The sequence below is a fragment of the Amblyraja radiata genome, chromosome 7 (assembly GCF_010909765.2).
Source record: "Amblyraja radiata isolate CabotCenter1 chromosome 7, sAmbRad1.1.pri, whole genome shotgun sequence".
NCBI classification, from domain to species: Eukaryota; Metazoa; Chordata; class Chondrichthyes; order Rajiformes; family Rajidae; genus Amblyraja; species Amblyraja radiata.
In genome coordinates this window covers 22,556,994-22,575,308 of record NC_045962.1, presented here as the reverse complement: position 1 = coordinate 22,575,308, position 18,315 = coordinate 22,556,994, and the positions used below count along the sequence as shown (strand labels likewise).

General features: G+C 38.9%; 1 protein-coding gene across 2 annotated transcripts in view; it reads left to right on the top strand.

The window, feature by feature from the left end:
• The window catches only part of ube2e3 (ubiquitin conjugating enzyme E2 E3), a 94,887-nt gene that overhangs the window by 63,949 nt on the left and 12,623 nt on the right, over positions 1–18,315 (top strand). For both annotated transcript variants that reach the window (XM_033023835.1, XM_033023834.1), the window contains exons 4-5: positions 14,029–14,161; positions 16,240–16,387. In XM_033023835.1, the coding sequence (XP_032879726.1) occupies positions 14,029–14,161; positions 16,240–16,387 (281 nt within the window). The remainder of the gene's footprint in view (positions 1–14,028; positions 14,162–16,239; positions 16,388–18,315) is intronic.

Sequence of the window (18,315 nt, the reverse complement as noted above, 5' to 3'; positions counted from 1 at the left end):
CTCCCAAAATTTTCGAATTAGAAATTCAGAAATTCTTGATGAATGTTGGAACAAACATCCTAATACAGAAAAATTAATATCTTATATATATAATATCTTATTAGACAGTGACATTCCTTCGACGGACTTACACAGACAAACATGGGAAAAAGAATTAAATCAAGTAATAACGAAAGATACTTGGGAAGAAAGTTTGCAACACATACATCAGTGTTCACTAAACGCCAGACATTCTCTAATACAATTTAAAGTAATACATAGGTTACATTATTCAAAAACAAAACTACATAAAATTTTTCAACATATCTCACCTATATGTGATAAATGTCAACATTTAGAAGCTACATTATCTCATATGTTTGCAAACTCTATAAAAATTAAAAAATTCTGGGTAAACATTTTTAGTATAATATCTAAAGTAACCAGCACACAATTGGACCCAGATCCAAAATTAATAATACTCGGAATATTAGAATTAAATCAAACACTTAGAACAACACAAAGAAACTTTATTGATTATAGTTTAATAACAGGAAAAAAATTAATTCTAAAATTTTGGAAAGGCCCTACGGCCCCCACAATCAAAATGTGGATTATAGAAATGACGGAGACCTTAAACGTGGAAAGAATCAGATTTTCCCTGTTGGACAAACAGGAATTATTCGTTGGAACATTTTATTGATTACTTAAAGGGTCAGAATGGTTCAGCACAGGAACCTGACTAGCACGCGGGCTAAAGAATGGATGAAATACTATACTCTGAAATGTACGAATATATCTCGAATGAAGTCTTTTTTATTTTAATAAATTTTTCCATTCTTCTTTAACTAGCTTTTTCCTTTTTTTTTTTTGTTTTTTTTTTTGTTTTTGTTTTTCTTCTCTTTCTTTTCTTTCTTTACTTCATCTATCTCTTTAGTTCTATCTAGTTTAAAAAAAAAAAAAGGCAAAAAGTATTGGAGACAATGTAATAATAATTGACAATATTATCAATTTTAAAATGTAAGACTGTAATGATGTAATTAGGTTATGTACCTATCTCCAATAAAAAATATTTTCAAAAAAAAAAAAAAAAAAAAATTTTAAATCAGAGATAAGATAGTAGAGGAGAACTGATCATGGAGAAATTCTATGGTACTGGACAAGGTTACCAGCCAAGTTAGCATAAACTAGTTAACCAAAAAGAGAATATTGCACATGCTGGAAATCTGGTTGTAAAATAACACGTCTTCGAAGGACGTGGGGGTGTAGGTGTGCTTTCTTGGCTGTAGCTTTAAATTGATTGGTCTATGACAAATTGTTAGTAATTTTCACACCATGTTACGAAGCTGTCTATCTCCTTCCTATACTCTCTGTCATAGTTGTTTGAGATCCAGCCCAGGACAGTGGCGTCACCTGCAAACTTGTAGATGTTGTCAAAGCAGAATTTGGCTGAACAGCCTCTTTCTACTGCATCATGACTGCTTTGTGCTCTCGTACAGTATTTATCATCTTTGCTGCATTTTCACTTGGCTTACTCTTCAATATGGACCTTCCAATTCTTTTATCTTGATTTCTATTTTTGCAACTCGGAGGATAGGATGACGACCAATATCCAGCAGAAGCACAAAGCCTCCCACAGCTATCAACTTCCCCCACCCTGATACCTGAAAGAGCTCCTTTCAATTTTTCCCAGTTTTTTGGCCCCCTTCATATCTGTTTTGGTGGCAAAACTTTATATGTCAGTGCTTCTAATGTGTTGCCTTATTTTGGAGGATTTTGTATTCTACATTAAAATATTGATTCTCTTTCTGCCCCCCCCACACCATCATTGTTTATTCAGTGTACAGTCACTCTGGCATTCTGTGCTCTATCACATCAATACCCTGTATTATCTTCATTTTTCTTTCAACTTAAAATTTGTTTGATTTTTAACATTTTCTTATTGTGATGAAAAATAATTGACTTGAAACATTAATTCTCTCAATGGATACTCCCTCCATTGATGTTGCCTGACCCACTGCGTCTTTCTAAGATTTTCTTCTATTCTGGACGACAGAATTGTTTTCTATTTAAATATTGTGAAGACTAATCTGTGATTCCTATCACCAACTTTTTTGAGGAGTTGCTGATTTTTACCCATAAACTATGCAAGTGGGCATGTATTCATCCTGTGAAACATGTCACCATAGCATTGCCACGTCCTATTTTGCAATATCATGAAGGCTTTGAGATCAGCATTCAATTTTGCTTGTCCTCAAAATTAATTATGATTTCATTGATTCTTCTGTCAAAACCAAATGTTGTGGAATTGATTTAATTTTATTTCTTATATTTTGCCTTTCCACCTCCCTGTTTGATTTTAAGATGCTCTTTAAAATCAGCAAATTTGATCAAATTTTCAATCAATGATACTGGTAGATTTCAATAGACTCTTCTCAGATGCCTTTCGCTATCCTTCCTTTGATGTTGTCCAACATTTTTAAGTCTGGTCCCGAGTCTAAATATAGCATGAGCTCAATGCAATTTATTGGAAAGTATGTTTGTTACAATTTCACAAACCCGGCTGAAGATCCAACTTAACATTTAATGGTGTCGAAAAGCATTGATAAGATTATTTTCATTATGCGCAAGAATTGAACCATTTGACTTACAATTTGTCTCTGTTTATTGGTTCAGCTAGCAGTTTGCAATTTACAAATGTTGGGTCTGGTTGGGTGGTTACCCAATTATAGATGCAGGTTCTTTTATATTTCTCTTGTAAAACCATTTGATGTTGGACGGTTTCAAATTGATCCTTACTGATTTCTTCCAGATACTCACAGTATTAGTTATGTTATTTGTCACATACCTCCAACAGCTTTTAAGATTTAATCCTTCCTTGCTAACTTCAGGAACATATTTATAAAAATAAACCATAAGTAATTTTGTTGCAAACCAATTTATTGCATGATTCATTTGTTTCAAACGTTATATTCGGTCATACCCCCTTTTAGAACTGTGTTGATTTTTAAATATGCCACCAAAATCTTAGAATGTCAATGAGGTAAATAAAGATTGATTTTGATATTCACTATTTGTGAAAGACTGCATTTGTCCATATTTGTTCTTGCCACACTGCTTTGCAGAAGCATTTCAAACCTTTTCACTGGTAATCCAGTTGTGCATTATCATATTGTCTTGCTAGAATGACCATTGGAATTGAGACCTTTGAGAACTGGCTGGTGTGCTGCTGGCCAGATAATGTACAATAGGTTTGCTGCTAAAATTATTAATCAAGCACTTACTATATCTACACTTTACTATTCAGTTCTCTGCTGCTGAGGCTTCCAATCTTCAAATAAATTAGAGTATTTCCAGAATACTCACCATGTCCTGTTTACATTTTACCCTGATCTACAATAGTACTTGTTTCATAAAGTTTTTTTTAATATTCTCACCCTTTTTCCATATTCCACATGGACATGGCCCTGTCTACCTCAGTAACATTCTACAGTGCTAAAAGTCACTTTTTGTTGCGTCATTGCTGATCGTTCTGCATTTATCGACCATTCTGCAACTCTGAACTAGAATTTTCTGTCAAAATTGTTGTGCCATTTTCCTTTCTCTGCCTTTTACGGCACATGTTGAACCCACCACCTTGAGTAAACTTGTTCCTCTTTTGTCTTGATATCGACCAGTGTTTGATAACAGTCTACTGAAATATTTTGGGCTGTTTTACTATTTTGCAAATTGTCTAGATTCGTTAGTGAAGATTTATCAACATCATCATCATTGTTGACAACATCGGGCATGGGGTTATGTACGACAGTGATCGCAACTTCTACTGGTGTGGCTGGCCGTTGGCTCGCTAGGAGCTCATCCGCCCTTTGACAGTCTTGTTTTTGGTCCTGCTGGGGGTCCACAGCCCCCTCCTCACCTGGCAAAGTAGGTGGGGGAGACGGTTTAGTCGCCGACTGTCCGACCATGGTATTAGAGGGAAGCTACTAGCATGGATAGAAGATTGGCTGAATGGCAGAAGGCAAAGATTGGGAATGAAGGGGGCTTTTTTTGGGTTGGCTGCCAGTGGTTTGTGGTGTTCCGCAGGGGTCAATGTTCGGGCGCTACACTTCACATTGTACATCAATGATTTGAATGAGAGAATTGGCTTTTTGGCCAAGTATGCGGATGATACAAAGATAGGTAGAGGGGCAGGTAGTGTAGATGAAGCAGGGAGTCAGCAGGCGGCCTTGGATAGGTTGGGAGAGTGGGCAAAGAAATGGCAGCGTAGCAAAGTATGCAGTCATGCACTTTGGTGGTAAAAACAGGGATGTAATGCTGAGGCTTTCTAAGGCATTGGTCAGACCACATTTGGCGTATTGTGAGCCGTTTTGGGCCCCATATCTGAGGAGGGATGTGCTGGCATGGAGGGTCCAGAGAATGATCCAGGGATGATTGGGTTAACGTATGATGAGCATTTGATGACGCTGGGCATTAGTGTGGTATCCTACCTTCAAGGTTGGTTGCGGGAGGTGCCCCCCAGGGAACGAGAGCTGAAGAGGGCTGTGCGAGATGGACAACTGTTCGTGGGACGACTAGAACGGAGGCGACTGCTGTGACTGGCCTTCATGGCCAGCTGCATCCTGGACTGTAAAATGATGCCAAAATGTAATCGCCTCTTGCATATAGACTCAATGGGCTGGTCTGTAAGTTCTGTGCTAACGGAGGAATTGTGCTCATGTATGGTGATAGTCTTACTGATTTGTATGCAAAGAAAGTATTTCACTACCTTGGTACACATGGTGATAAAGAAATCATTGAACTTTTCTTGCTGCTACTGTTAGGCAGGAGGTGTAGAAGTCCAACCCCCACCACTGAGTTCAGGAAGAGCTACTTCCCAACAGCCATTAGATTCTTAAACCAACTTGTACCACTCGACTACTACCTTAGCAAAGGACCATATCAAATCATCGCTTGCACTATCATGGACTTGTTTTTTAATGCCTCGTATGTTTGCAGTGTATTTCTTTTCACTCCATTGTAGAGTATATGTGTAATTTGTGTTTTTGTGTGCTGTATGTGTCTTATGTGCCCATGACACTGCTGGAAGCAAAATTCAGTGTCCAATTTTTGATGGATTACTATTACCATGCGAAATTTGTAGGCTTGTGAGTTTAAAGGACATGTTATTGTTGGTATATGTAGAAAATTTCTTTGTTTTCTTTGCATTCCCCAATAATGACCAGGATATGCTTTTATATAGTTAGCTGGTAATATTCGCTACCACGGGCAGAATTAGATAAAACCTGATGCATTCCAGTCATAATTTTTGTCAAGTAGGAGTAAAAGCACCATCTAATGGCTGGTGCTTAAAGTTACAGTTCGGGTCAGTGCAACAACTGATTGAATTACAGAAGGGCTGTGTTTCAAGAAAGCGTGCCATATTGTGATTTATTTTTCCCAGTAATGTAAAGTTGCATTATCTGCACGCATCAAGAAACGCAAATAAATATTTTGCTGATTTAATTATACAGAAATTTCATAGCAAATTTTAGAGTAGCGTCTCATAGTTTTGGTTAGTGATTTTTGAATTGTGTACAGGTGAATATCTGTAGTTCAAGTGGCTGTGAAGCAGAGGCTGCCTGTGGTGAAAGTGGAAGCCATTACAAGTGTCCCAGGATGGAATATCTGACTTGCGGAAATCCGACGCTCACCTACATTTTTACAGAATAGTAATTACAGAAATGTTTACAGATAGTAGTAATAATAAAATGTTTGTTGCATTCATTAAGAATTGGATACAATGCATGTTCCATTAATTTAATTATGGGTAGTTAGCGTGAAATAGATATTTGATAAACGTAAACAAATAAAGGAAGTTAATGCAGAGTGATGTGATCTGAGAAGCTGCAGATCATGGATGTTAATGACTTGCAGAACAAAATAGCATGACAGCAGTAAAGGTTGTATCTGTCAAATTTATTATCTTTCCTTGATGTCTTAGTTTTTCCAAAAGACTCCTAAGATTTGTGTGGAATGCTGCATGTCTGTGAAAGTAAGGTTGACATGATTGTGAAAGGGATGTTTCCAATTATGCACTGAGATCTGAGATGCTTATGATGTTTCCTTGACGCAAGCAGTTTACTAATTTCGCTAGTTTTGAGATGAAATGGTAATTAGTTTTGGCAACATTCTCCAATCTTCTCTACATTCTTTCCAGCTTAAGGACATCCTTCCGGCAGCAGGGTGACAAAAGTGAACATATTATTCAGTGTGGCCTCATTATTGTCATGTACAACTACAACATAAAGTCACAATTTCTACACTCAATGCCCTTACGGATGATGGCAGGCATGCCAAAAGCCGCATTCACTACCCAACCCAACTTTGCATTTATTTCGAGAGGGGTTGTATACAAAAAACAAGGATGTAATGCTGAGGCTCTAAGGTGCTGCTCAGGCTGCATTTGGAATATTGTGAGCACCATATCTGAGGAAGGATACTGGCTCTGGAGAGGGTCCAGAGGAGGTTTACAAGAATGATCCCAGGAATGAGTAGGTTAACATATGTTGAGCGTTTGACGGCACTGAGCCTGTACTCGCTGGAGTTTAGAAGAATGAGGGGGGCCTCATTGAAACGTACAAAGTAGTTTAAGACTTGGATAGAGTGGATGTGGAGAGGATGTTTCCACCAGTGGGAGACTTTAGGACAAGAGGTCATAGCTTCAGAATTAAAGGACGTTCTTTTAGGAAGGAGATGAGGAGGAATTTCATTAGGCAGCGGGTGGTGAAACTGTGGAATTCTTTGCCACAGGAGGCTGTGGAGGCCAAGTCAGTGGATATATTTAAGGCAGAGATAGATTCTTGATTAGTGCAGGTGTCAAAGGTTATGGAGTCATAGAGTGATACATTGTGGAAACAGGCCCAACTCGCCCACACCGGCCAACAATGTCCCAGCTACACTAGTCCACTTGCCTGCGCTTGGTCCATATCCCTCCAAACCTGTCCTATCCATGTACCTGTCTAACTGTTTCTTAAACGATGGGAGAGTTCCAGCCTCAACTACCTCCTCTGGCAGCATGTTCCATACACCCACCACCCTTTGGGTGAAAAAGCTACCCCTCGGATTCCTATTAAATCTTTTCCCCTTCACCTTGAACCTATATCCTCTGGTCCTCGATTTCCTTACTCTGGGCAAAGAACTCTGTGCATCTACCCGATCTATTCCTCTCATGATTTTGTATACCTCTATAATATCTCCCCTCACCCTCCTGTGCTCCGTGGAATAGAGACCCAGCCTACTCAACCTCTCCCTATAGCTCACACCCTTTAGTCCTGGCAACATCCTCGTAAATCTTTTCTGAACCCTTTCAAGCTTGACAATACCTTTCCTATAACGTGCCCAGGCTGAACACAATATTTTAAATGCAGTCTCACCCACGTCTTATACAACTGCAACATGACCTCCCAAGTTCTATACTCAATACTCTGACTGATGAAGGCCAAAGTGTCAAAAGCCTTTTTGACCACCTTATCTACCTGCGACTCGACCTTCAAGGAACCATGCACCTGTACTCCTAGATCCCTGTGCTCCACAACACTACCCAGAGGCCTACCATTTACTGTGTTGGTCCTGCCCTTGTTCGACGTCCCAAAATGCAACACCTCGCCTCACTCTGTATTAAATTCCATCAACCATTCTCTGCCCACCTGGCAAATCGATCCAGATCCTGCTGCAATCGTTCACAACTATCTGCAAAACTTTTGTATCATCAGCAAACTTGCTAATCTTGCCCTGTATGTTCTCATCCCAATCATTGATGTAGATGACAAACAGTAACAGGCCCAGCACCGAACCCTGAGGAACACCACTAGTCACAGAATCCGTCTGAGAAGCAATCTTCCACCATTACCCTCTGCTTTCTTCCATGGAGCCAATTTGCTAGATAGACAAAAGTGCTGGAGAAACTCAGCGGGTGAGGCAGCATCTATGGAGCGAAGGAAATAGGCAACATTTCGGGCCGAAACCCTTCTTCAGACTCTCCGGAGCCAATTTGCTATCCATTCAGCTATCTCTCCTTGGATCCCATACGATCCAACCTTCCAGAGCAGCCTACCATGTGGAACCTTGTCGAATGCCTTACTGAAGTCCATGTCACAACATCTACAACTCTGTCTTCATCAACCTTTTTGGTCACATCTTCAACAAAAAACAATCAGATTTGTGAGCCACGACCTCCCATGTACAAAACCATGCTGACTATCCATAATCAGCCCTTGCCCATCCAAATGCCTATATATCCTATCCCTCAGAATACTCTCCAGTAACTTACCAACTACAGATGTTAAACTCAGCGGCCTATAATTCCCCGCATTTTCCCTGCAGCCCTTCTTGAAAAGAGGTACAACATTTGCCACCCTCCAGTCTTCCGGCACCTCTCCTGTATTTAAGGACGACTTGTAAATCTCAACCAGGGCTTCTGCAATTTCCTCTCTAGTTTCCCATAATGTCCTCGGATATATCAGATCAGGCCCTGGAGATTTGTCTACATTCAAACACGACAGTGCCTTCAGTACTTCTTCAACTGACTGCTCCTGACTGCTCTCAAGACACTTCCTGTGACTGCTCCAATTTCCTCCGTCCTACTGTCTTTCTCCTCGGTAAATACAGAGGAGAAATACTCACTTAGCACTTTGTCCATCTCCTGTGGCGCCGCTTTGTTTACGAAGAGGACCCGCTCTCTCTCTACCCTATTTGCCCGTATGTATTTTTTAAATCTTCTGCCAGAACTATCACCAGGCCCCTTGTTTCCCTTCTGATTTCCTTTTTTTAGTTTACTCCTTAGTTCCCAAAACTCCTCCAGGGATGCACTTGATCCCAGCAGCGTATACCTGTCCCATGCATCCTTCTTGTTTTTGACTAACGTCTCAATTTCCCTCGTCAGCCAAGCTTCCTTACGTTTGCCTGCTTTGCCCTTCACTCTAACAGGGACGTACACAATGAAAAAGCCTAAGCCTAAAGGCTGGCCCTGGCTCAATGACACCACCAGAGCCCTAAGAAGAGAGTGCAGAAAATCAGAACGGACGTATAAATCTGATGCTTCAAATTTCCTTTGAACTTATGAGAAACATTCTTCTCAAACACCAGGAAGCAGTAAAGTCTGCGAGAACACAATACTTTTCCAACCTCATTTCCAAAAACGCCCATAACTCCAAGGTCCTTTTTAGTACCATTACGTCTATCATATGTCCTGCCCCCAGTACCAGCTGAGCTGGGTCCCCTGCTAAGTGCGAATAATTTACTACATTCTTCACCAGCAAAGTTAAGAACATCAGAACGAATATTTCCCCTCCCATCCGTGACCTAGTTGTCTCATTGGTCTGTTCTTCAAAATTAGACTGTTCCCAACCCGTTACTCTACCCTCCCTTGTAAAGCTGGTCACCACTATGAAACCTGCTACCTTCCCCCTCGACGTTGTCCCCTCTGCCCTTCTGAAGGATGTCATTGCAAGAGCGGGTCCCAGCATCCTCGCCATCATCAACAGTTCTCTGGCCACTGGCACTGTTCCTACCTACTTCAAGCACGCAGTGGTCCAGCCCTTCCTGAAAAAACCTAACCTAGACCCCACCTTGCCTAGCAACTACAGACCAATTTCCAAACTGCCTTTCCTTTCAAAAGTCCTTGAAAAGGTAATTTTAAATCAACTTATGCCTTACCAACACCAAAATATCATCCCGGAAACTTTCCAATCTGGTTTCAGGGCCCACAACAGCACAGTCTGCCTTGTTGAAGGTACATAATTACCTACTTCTCACCATTGACTCCGGCAATCCTGCTCCTTCTCGACCTCAGCGCAGCATTTGATACAGTCGACCATACCATCCTAATTGACCGTCTCCAGTACAGGGTTGGTATTGATGGCACTGCCCTGAGCTGGTTCGTCTCCTACCTCAAAGATAGGAGTTTCTCTACAAACATAGGTAACTCTTTTCTCCTCCGCAGCTAACCTTTGCTGCGGGGTTCCACAAGGCTCCAACCTAGGCCCCATTCTCTTCTCTCTGTATATGCTCCCCTTAGATTAGATTAGATTAGATTAGATTATTCCTTTAATAATCCTTTTCAGGAAATTACAGTGCCACGACAGCTTCAAGACAAACATAACACCACGCTTTCATACATAACAAGTTAAAATACGTTAAAATACAAGTTAAAATACAATTAATTTAAAAAAAAGTGCAGTTATTTATGCTCATTATAAAGTCTTATAGCAGCTGGTAAACAGGACTTCCTGTATCTCTCCGTTTTGCACATTGGTGCAATCAGCCTCTGACTGAAGATGCTGCTCTTGATCACCTTCAGGGCATGTAGTGGGTGAGTGGGGTTTGTCATTATAGAACCTAGTTTATTTAGAGTTCTGGCCTCTGCCACCTGCTGGACCGTTCGTTGCTCAGCCCCGACCACTGAGCCGGCCTTCCTGATTAGGCCAAGTCATTCAAAGGCACGGCATTTCCTTCCACTGCTATGCAGACAATACGCAACTCTACCTCCCCCTGAAACCTAACAACCGATAAATTACTAACCATGCCCTGTACATTCTCATTTAAATTGTTGATATTGATGACAAATTACAATGGGGCCCAGCACCGATTTTTGAGGCAGACAAAAGGCAAAGGACTCCGGTCCAAAAAACTGCTTCCTATCATTAAGCAAATTCTGTATCCAGTTAGCTAACTCTAACCTCCAGTAACTTTCCAACCACAAATATCGGACTTACTGGTCTATAGTTCCCATGTTTTTCTTTTCAGCCCTTATTGTATGAAGGCACAATGTTAGTCAGTCTTCTGGTATCTCACCCGTGGCTAACAATGGTGCATATGTCTCATCCGGGATGCTCTCAGTTTCTTCTTGCCATGGTTTCCATGGAAGAGATCTAGAAAAGTTGCTGCCTCAAAAAGGCAGCCAGCATCATCAAAGATCGACACTGTCATTTAACTCCTGCCATCAGGAAGAAGGTATAGGAGCCTGAATTCTTAACGTTCAGGTTTAGTGTGTGTGTGTGTATGTATGTGTTTTTACTATGTTGACATATAATCTGTTGTGTTCCATCTATCTGTCTATAATATAAAAGTGTGTGTGTGTGATCATCACACGCAGAAAGGCTGAGACTCCCTCCATGTCGGTAGATATTGCACATTTCATTGCAAGTATCCACACCTCATCACATTTCACCGTGTTTATGTCCACAGTTTTAATAAATTTCTTCTCGAACCCCCCCTCCCGCCCCCCCCACACAATTTCGTTAATTAAACTGCTCTCACCCATAACATGTTGGTGAACGTTCAATCGTGTGATGTCACAATGCCCAATGCTCACAGATGTCCAATCGGAATGGGTTCATTTACATATGCCTTTGCAGCAGCCCCAGCGCCAGCACCTCCCCCCCCCCGCAGCCTGTGTCGAAGCGCGTCATCACGTGTGGGAATAGAGAAAGAGGATTGTGGGTGATAGGGAATGGGGAACAGATGGACTGTCCCTACCCCTCCCCTTCCACTCTTGGACTTGGAATACCATTCCTGGGAAAATCTACAAATCTAACAAACAGCTGCTACTTTTCAACTGAATCGTCACATTGTTTACAAAATGTCAGACTTCAGGTACTAGGGTTGTGAATTAATAAATTGTGTGACATGTGTACTGAAACGGTAGATGTATTTGGTGCATCATTATTTTTCCACAATTGATTACAAGCATACAAATTACTCACGCCCACAAACAAGCATGTGGAATTTTTTCCTTTCAAATATTGATTGCTCAAAGTCGTCTTTTTAACATCCTGTGCAATTTATAATCATTTAGTTATAATGCGCCATGAATAAATTTAAAAGCGTAGGCACTTTTCAGAACTGGTTCATTATAACAATCAATATCAATCTCCAGTATTATGACAAAATCCTATGTTACAACTATGTGGTTGTAACATATTTTGTAGAGAGATTTTGTAAAAATTGGCAAAAACTTGGCACGATTGATGGGTTTTGAGAAGTTTTTTTATGGGCGGTTGAGATATAGCAGGTCAGCCATGCAAATATCAATTGTCATTTGCAACGACCAAGGTTGGACATTAATAGGAATACATTTTTAATTTGAAATTGTTGAATTTTAAACAACTAACATACTGGATCTGAAAATAAGTGTTAGCATGCAGAAGAACATTTCTCTAAAGTTTCACAGGCATGGAAGTTTTTCCAGTTGTTTGTAAATAAATGATGTGGATTTCCATGGAAAAAAAAGATTAAGAATTAAAGTTGAGGAGTTAGGTAATTATTTCTTAAAGGATAAACACAGACTTCACGTGAAAACAGTTTGAACAGGGTTAGGGAGAGATAACTAAGATTTTTTTTAAATGATGGCGAACAGATGCCAGCTTAAGTTTGCTTTATTTGTGAAATAGGAACAATATTAAAATTAATAATGTGATGTTCATGAACCAAAACTCAGACTCTTTCTTGACTCTCCATGAATATTGATAGCTTGAATTTTTTTTTAATGTGTACACTGGTTTTGTAAAATGTGAATATTTCACATGTGTCCTGCAGACAGCTTTTTCTGGCCCTCCCTGCAAAAGCTCTGCATCATCATTTATCAAAATCCATGAATTTTGTACCTGACATAACTATGACCATATTTTCACCAGAACGACTGTAGCACGTCAAGAAGGCTGGTCATATCATGTTTCTCCATGCAGATAGGAAAAGGGATAAACACTTGTTTAACCATTGACAATCTTTTTGCACAAATGAAAATGAAGGGATGTGATATTTTGAATTGCAGCCTAAAAGGTTGGAAACTGTTACAACATCAGTGTACTGCAGAACTAGAGGGTTACGGACTGGTACATTTGATCAGTGATGGTACAATCTAAGGGAATTGGTGCAGTTGAACAGGTTTCAGTAAAATTTAGCAAAATTTGGAATTTCTCAAAAGAATGGTGGGTGGAAGAAAAGCAAGGAGGCTTGAGGCTTTATAAGGCATTGGTCAGACCGCATTTGGAGTATTGTGAGCAATTCTGAGCCCTATATTTGAGGAAGGATGTGCTGTCGCTGGAGAGGGTCCAGAGGAGGTTTATGAGAATGATCCCGAGAATGATTGGGTTAAGATATGATGAGCGTTTGATGGCACTGGGCCTGTACTCGCTGGAGTTTAGAAGGATGAGGGGGACCGCATTGAAACTTACCAAATAGTGAAAGGCCTGGATAGAATAGATGTGGAAAGGATGTTTCAACTAGTTGAAGAGTCCAGGACCAGAGTCCATAGCCTCAGAATAAAAAGACATACCTTTAGGAAGGAGACGAGGAAGAATTTCTTTAGTCAGTGTTGAATCTGTGGAATTCATTACCACAGTCGCTGAGGAGGTCAATTCAATGGGTATTTTTACGGCAGTAATTGATAGATTCTTGATTAGTACTAGTGTCAGGGGCTATGGGGGAAGGCTGAAGAATGGGGTTGAGAGGAAAAAATAGATCTGCCATGATTGAATGGCAGTGTAGACTTTATGGGACAAATGGCATAATTCTGCTTCTATCACCTATGAACATGAAACCGAAGGTGGCTCGAAACTGAAGAGGACCAAGTGATTAAAAATAATTTTTTTCCAAAGTGATTCAAGCTAATGGAAAATGTCACGTCAAATTAAATTTATCGTGAAATGCACAAGTATGGTGGGGTATTGTGGAAATAGAGTAAATAGTTTTTGTATTAGGGGACTAAATTGTGTTTGAAATTTGAGTAATGCAACATATCAGTTGATCATAGCATCAGACAATTGAGTAGATCTGTTTATAAATGTCCTCCTGTTTGTACGTGTAAAATCTCCATTCCAATTTCTGCTTGGCATAAGAATTGCAGTCTCATCTATTTGGCTGTGACCAGTGTATATCTAACAAAGCATTAAAAATCATGATACATGTATACAAATGTTAAATGTGCAAGGGACCTGAAAAATACTTTGTCAAATTAGCTAATGAAACATTGCAAATAATATGTTTTAACATATTTTAATGGATTTATTTCAGTGCTGGTCCGAAAGGCGACAATATATATGAGTGGCGATCTACCATATTAGGTCCTCCTGGTTCAGTTTATGAAGGAGGAGTTTTTTTTCTGGACATCACTTTCTCATCTGATTATCCATTCAAACCACCAAAGGTAAGGCGCGATGTCTTATGAACTGTACCCATTTTGAAATAGCTGAGCAGGTTTCCATACACTGATCTGATGATTTTTTGAATGGTGTCTAAATTTTGAAATGATGTTATCAAGCTTGATCTTTTAGGGAGTAATTTGAAAAGTTAAGCATTGTTGATATTTTGCAATTGATGGTATTTCTATTTTCTTATTTAAAAAGACTTTGGTGTGCATTCTGCTATGCAATGTTATAATCTAAGAGCATGCAAGGAGGTTATTCCATTTATTGTAAACCTATTCTTTTTTTTTTTTTAAGTTGACATTTTTGAAACAGATTGGTGCCTTCCAAAGCATTGTTTCTCTAATTTATATAGTGCTTGAAATTTGCTGCTTAACTGGATGCTCTTTTTCATATTTTAGAATTAGATTTAATGGAGTCTATTTAATCTCTGAAACTAATAATGACAACTCAACAGATTAAACAGTCAATTTGGAACTAAACCACTATGCAAAAAATAAGCAGACAATGAAGGGATTAAAAGCTGCATTTTTTGTTAAATGTGTGAACCAATTTTGCTATTAAAACATTCTGGTTTATTCACTATTCGTGTTTCTGTGATTTATACAGCTCTGCTCTTAACAGACAGAAAACAATTAACAAAATACTATGTTCATTTTTATTATTTTGTAAATGAGATAAATTTCTTGCGTCTTTAAAATTATTTTGAGATTCACACCATGTTGTTGAAGTTAAAGGATCCTCCAAAAGGCAAGTTGCTTCCATACTCGTCTTGATACACTTCGCCAGATTCACTTTATTTTTCTTTCTCCCTTCACCCTCGTATCCATTTATGATGCTATGGCAACCAACCAGAAAGCTAGAAGCATCTATGCAAGAACGTGGATATGAGTAGAGATCAATGTTTCTTCAGAGTGAGAGTTATTAAAGATAAATAGATAGATTCCAGAAATGAGGACATAATCTGTGATTACTTGGATAAGTATGAATTGATTAAATAAAACCAACATCAATTTGTTCATAGCCAGACATAGCTAACTAACTTAATTTTTGTTTTATTCAAATAGCAGACCGTTTATTATTGAAATGTGGTTGATGTGGTCTATGTGTACTTCCAGGAATTGCTGTGTAATGTCATCAGGTCAATGAATTAAAGGGCTGTCACAGCTGGAATAAATATTTTTCAAGTAATAGGAAATGGGAGTTTTTGGATTGGAGAGAAGATGCAATGATACTTGAATGATGTGATAAGACATTTAGAATAATGACAGGTCGGGAATGAATAGATTGGGAGACATTCCTATTGCCGGAAGAGTCATTCCAGGGGTCATAGAAAGGGAATAATTGACACAAGAATTAAATGTACCATGAGGAAAAACTTTTTCGCAACCTTTGGGATCTGGAAGTCTCTGCCGGAGGTAATAGTGGAACCAGCAGCAATTGTAGCATTCAAATGGGAATTGGATTAGATTGCCTTCTCAAAAGGACGCAATTGTAGGCCTGTGTGGATATGAGACCTCTTTCATGGATTCAGTGTGCATTTATTGTGTTAAATATTCTCTTACACTGCTGTATTTTCTTATGATTCACCAAATACCAGGATAACAGAAGGGATTCAGCCTTTTGATCATGGAAATTTGTTGAGACTTGGATCCTGATCCAAGAAATATTCTGCTCACTAGAATTCCTAGCACGTCTATTCTGATACTTAAAGCATCATAACATATTCCATGTTGCCATTAGTTTCTCTTTATTTTCATGGGATGGTGTTTATGCTGCAGTCTATTTTACATATTGAAATTGCATTCTTAATCAAGTATAGAATTTGTTCCATAGTTGTCTTAATTCGTATAATTTCAGGTTGAAATATTCTAGAATCTAAGACTACTGTCACTGTCTTTTTCTGCTTTTTTAACTTTTCCTTTTGCTTCAACTTATTTTTCTTTCCTTTACCTATCCTGTTGATTCTTTTTCATCCCTTACGATGAGTTTGAGTTTCTGGCATAATGTACATGTAATTTTTACCACTATTGACAGCTGTGGCCAATTAATAAAAAGTGTTTTTGCGTGTTATCTTTAGGTAACATTCCGGACCAGAATCTATCACTGCAATATCAATAGTCAGGGAGTAATCTGTCTGGATATTCTGAAAGACAACTGGAGTCCAGCTCTGACCATTTCAAAAGTTTTACTTTCTATTTGCTCACTTCTGACAGACTGTAACCCAGGTAAGCAAATAATGACCTAAAGAATCTTAGAGAAGAAACTTCATACCGTATCTATTTCAAGATTATTTAGCGTTCAGGGTATGTTATTTATTTCAAAATTAAAGCTTGTCGTTTGTTCTCTAGATTGTTAGACCTGAAAGCCTTGTTCATTTGCCTTCAAATGAACTGGTACTTGATAATTTCTGTTGTGTATATGCTTTCAGAAAGCATATTTTCAGCATTTGTAGTCTTTGGTGTACAGTGTCATGCAATATTATCTACTGACACAATGGAAGTCATTTTAAGTATAGGTTATGTAAATGTTATCTTTCAGAATGTCTTTTACGAATGCTTTAAGCAACTCGCAGTTCTCGGTTATCTAAGTTACATCCAGTAACTACTGAATGTGCTTTAAGCCTATTAGCTGGAAATAGCCTTGCATTCACAAAGGTGGGCATCAATATAAAAGTCACATAGTTGCAGTGGTGTTCATATGTAATTATTGGTGAAATATTATCAGCTATTTTGTCAACTTGCATTTAATTTTAAGTGTGTGTTTGTTAGTTCCTCCAAATTTGCACATCACATAAGCATGAAAATATGTGAAATTAACCTACTGTTTAAAATTCGGCTGCACAATAAGTTATTTTGTCTGGTTTCCCCTCTTTCATTTGCTTAACTTCTCATTCTTTAGTTGCCTAATAATTTTCCCTTTTTACTTGATAGTCCAGTTATCATCTTGCACAGTCCACTGACTGTTTCTGTTTGCTTCATAGGACCAAATTAATTTTTTTTTAAAACATGAAGTTTTAGTTTAAGTTACTGGTGTTAATGAATATTCCTAGATAGAATTGCAGTATCATTTATGCTTCAAATGAAGAGGTTTTGCAGCTTAAACATTTGTTTCTAAAATAGTCCCTTCCTAACAAACAGGAAACCTCAAATATGTACAACATAACTAGAGTTACAAGCAACATTTAGGGTGGAGGCAGGTTATTTTTTTGCAGAAATGCCAAGAGGAGCATGGGACTCTGCCAAGATTGCAGTCTTAACCTTTTTCTGTGGTTTGTATGGAAACTTATTATCTATTTTATGTAAAGCACTTCGGTGTCAATGCGAGTTGACTTAAAACGTGCTATATAAATTAAACTTACTTACTTACTAGTTGCATATGGTTTATCTATATGATTGATATCTAATAATAATAATAATAATAAATACTTTATTGATCCCCTCAGGGAAATTCAGATGTCCAGAAGCCCCCAACCAACAAACCCACAGATTCAAAACGCATGCTGACAGAAAATACATAGAATACAATGTGGACACTACCTGAGAGCAATAAATACTTAAAAAGACCAATAATTAACAGTTAAAAATTAAAAATTGCAAAATGCATCCCCCTACAGCCTAGCGGTCCGAATTATAAAATCTAATGGCTGCAGGGGTGAAGGATCTCCTGAACCGCTCCGTTCTACAGGGCAGGGAGAGGAGCCGGTTGTTGTTCCGAGTGCTCTTTTGACTCTCCAGAATTACATGGAGGGGATGCCCGGGGTTTTTCAGGATGACCTGCACCTTGTGCCTCATACGCCTCTCAAGCACATCCATCCCAGAGTCTACTCTCCCCTCCAGCACTGAGCTAGCTCGTTTAACCAGTTTGTCCAGCTTCTTGTTGTTTTTTGCACTAATGCTGTTGCCCCAGCAGACAACAGCGTAGAAAATAACACTTGCAACCACAGTGTTGTAAAACATGTGCAGCATATCATTACACACATTGAAGGATTTGAGCCTTCTGAGGATAGTGTTGCAGTTTTTGCATTTCATTGCGAGTTGGGATCAGACTTGATCCATACATTTGAATCTACGGAATTAAAGAATTTCCTTGAGTTTTCGTCTCTGCCATCGTGGAATGAACGATCTCAGATAAAATTATGAATAAGTATTGTGAT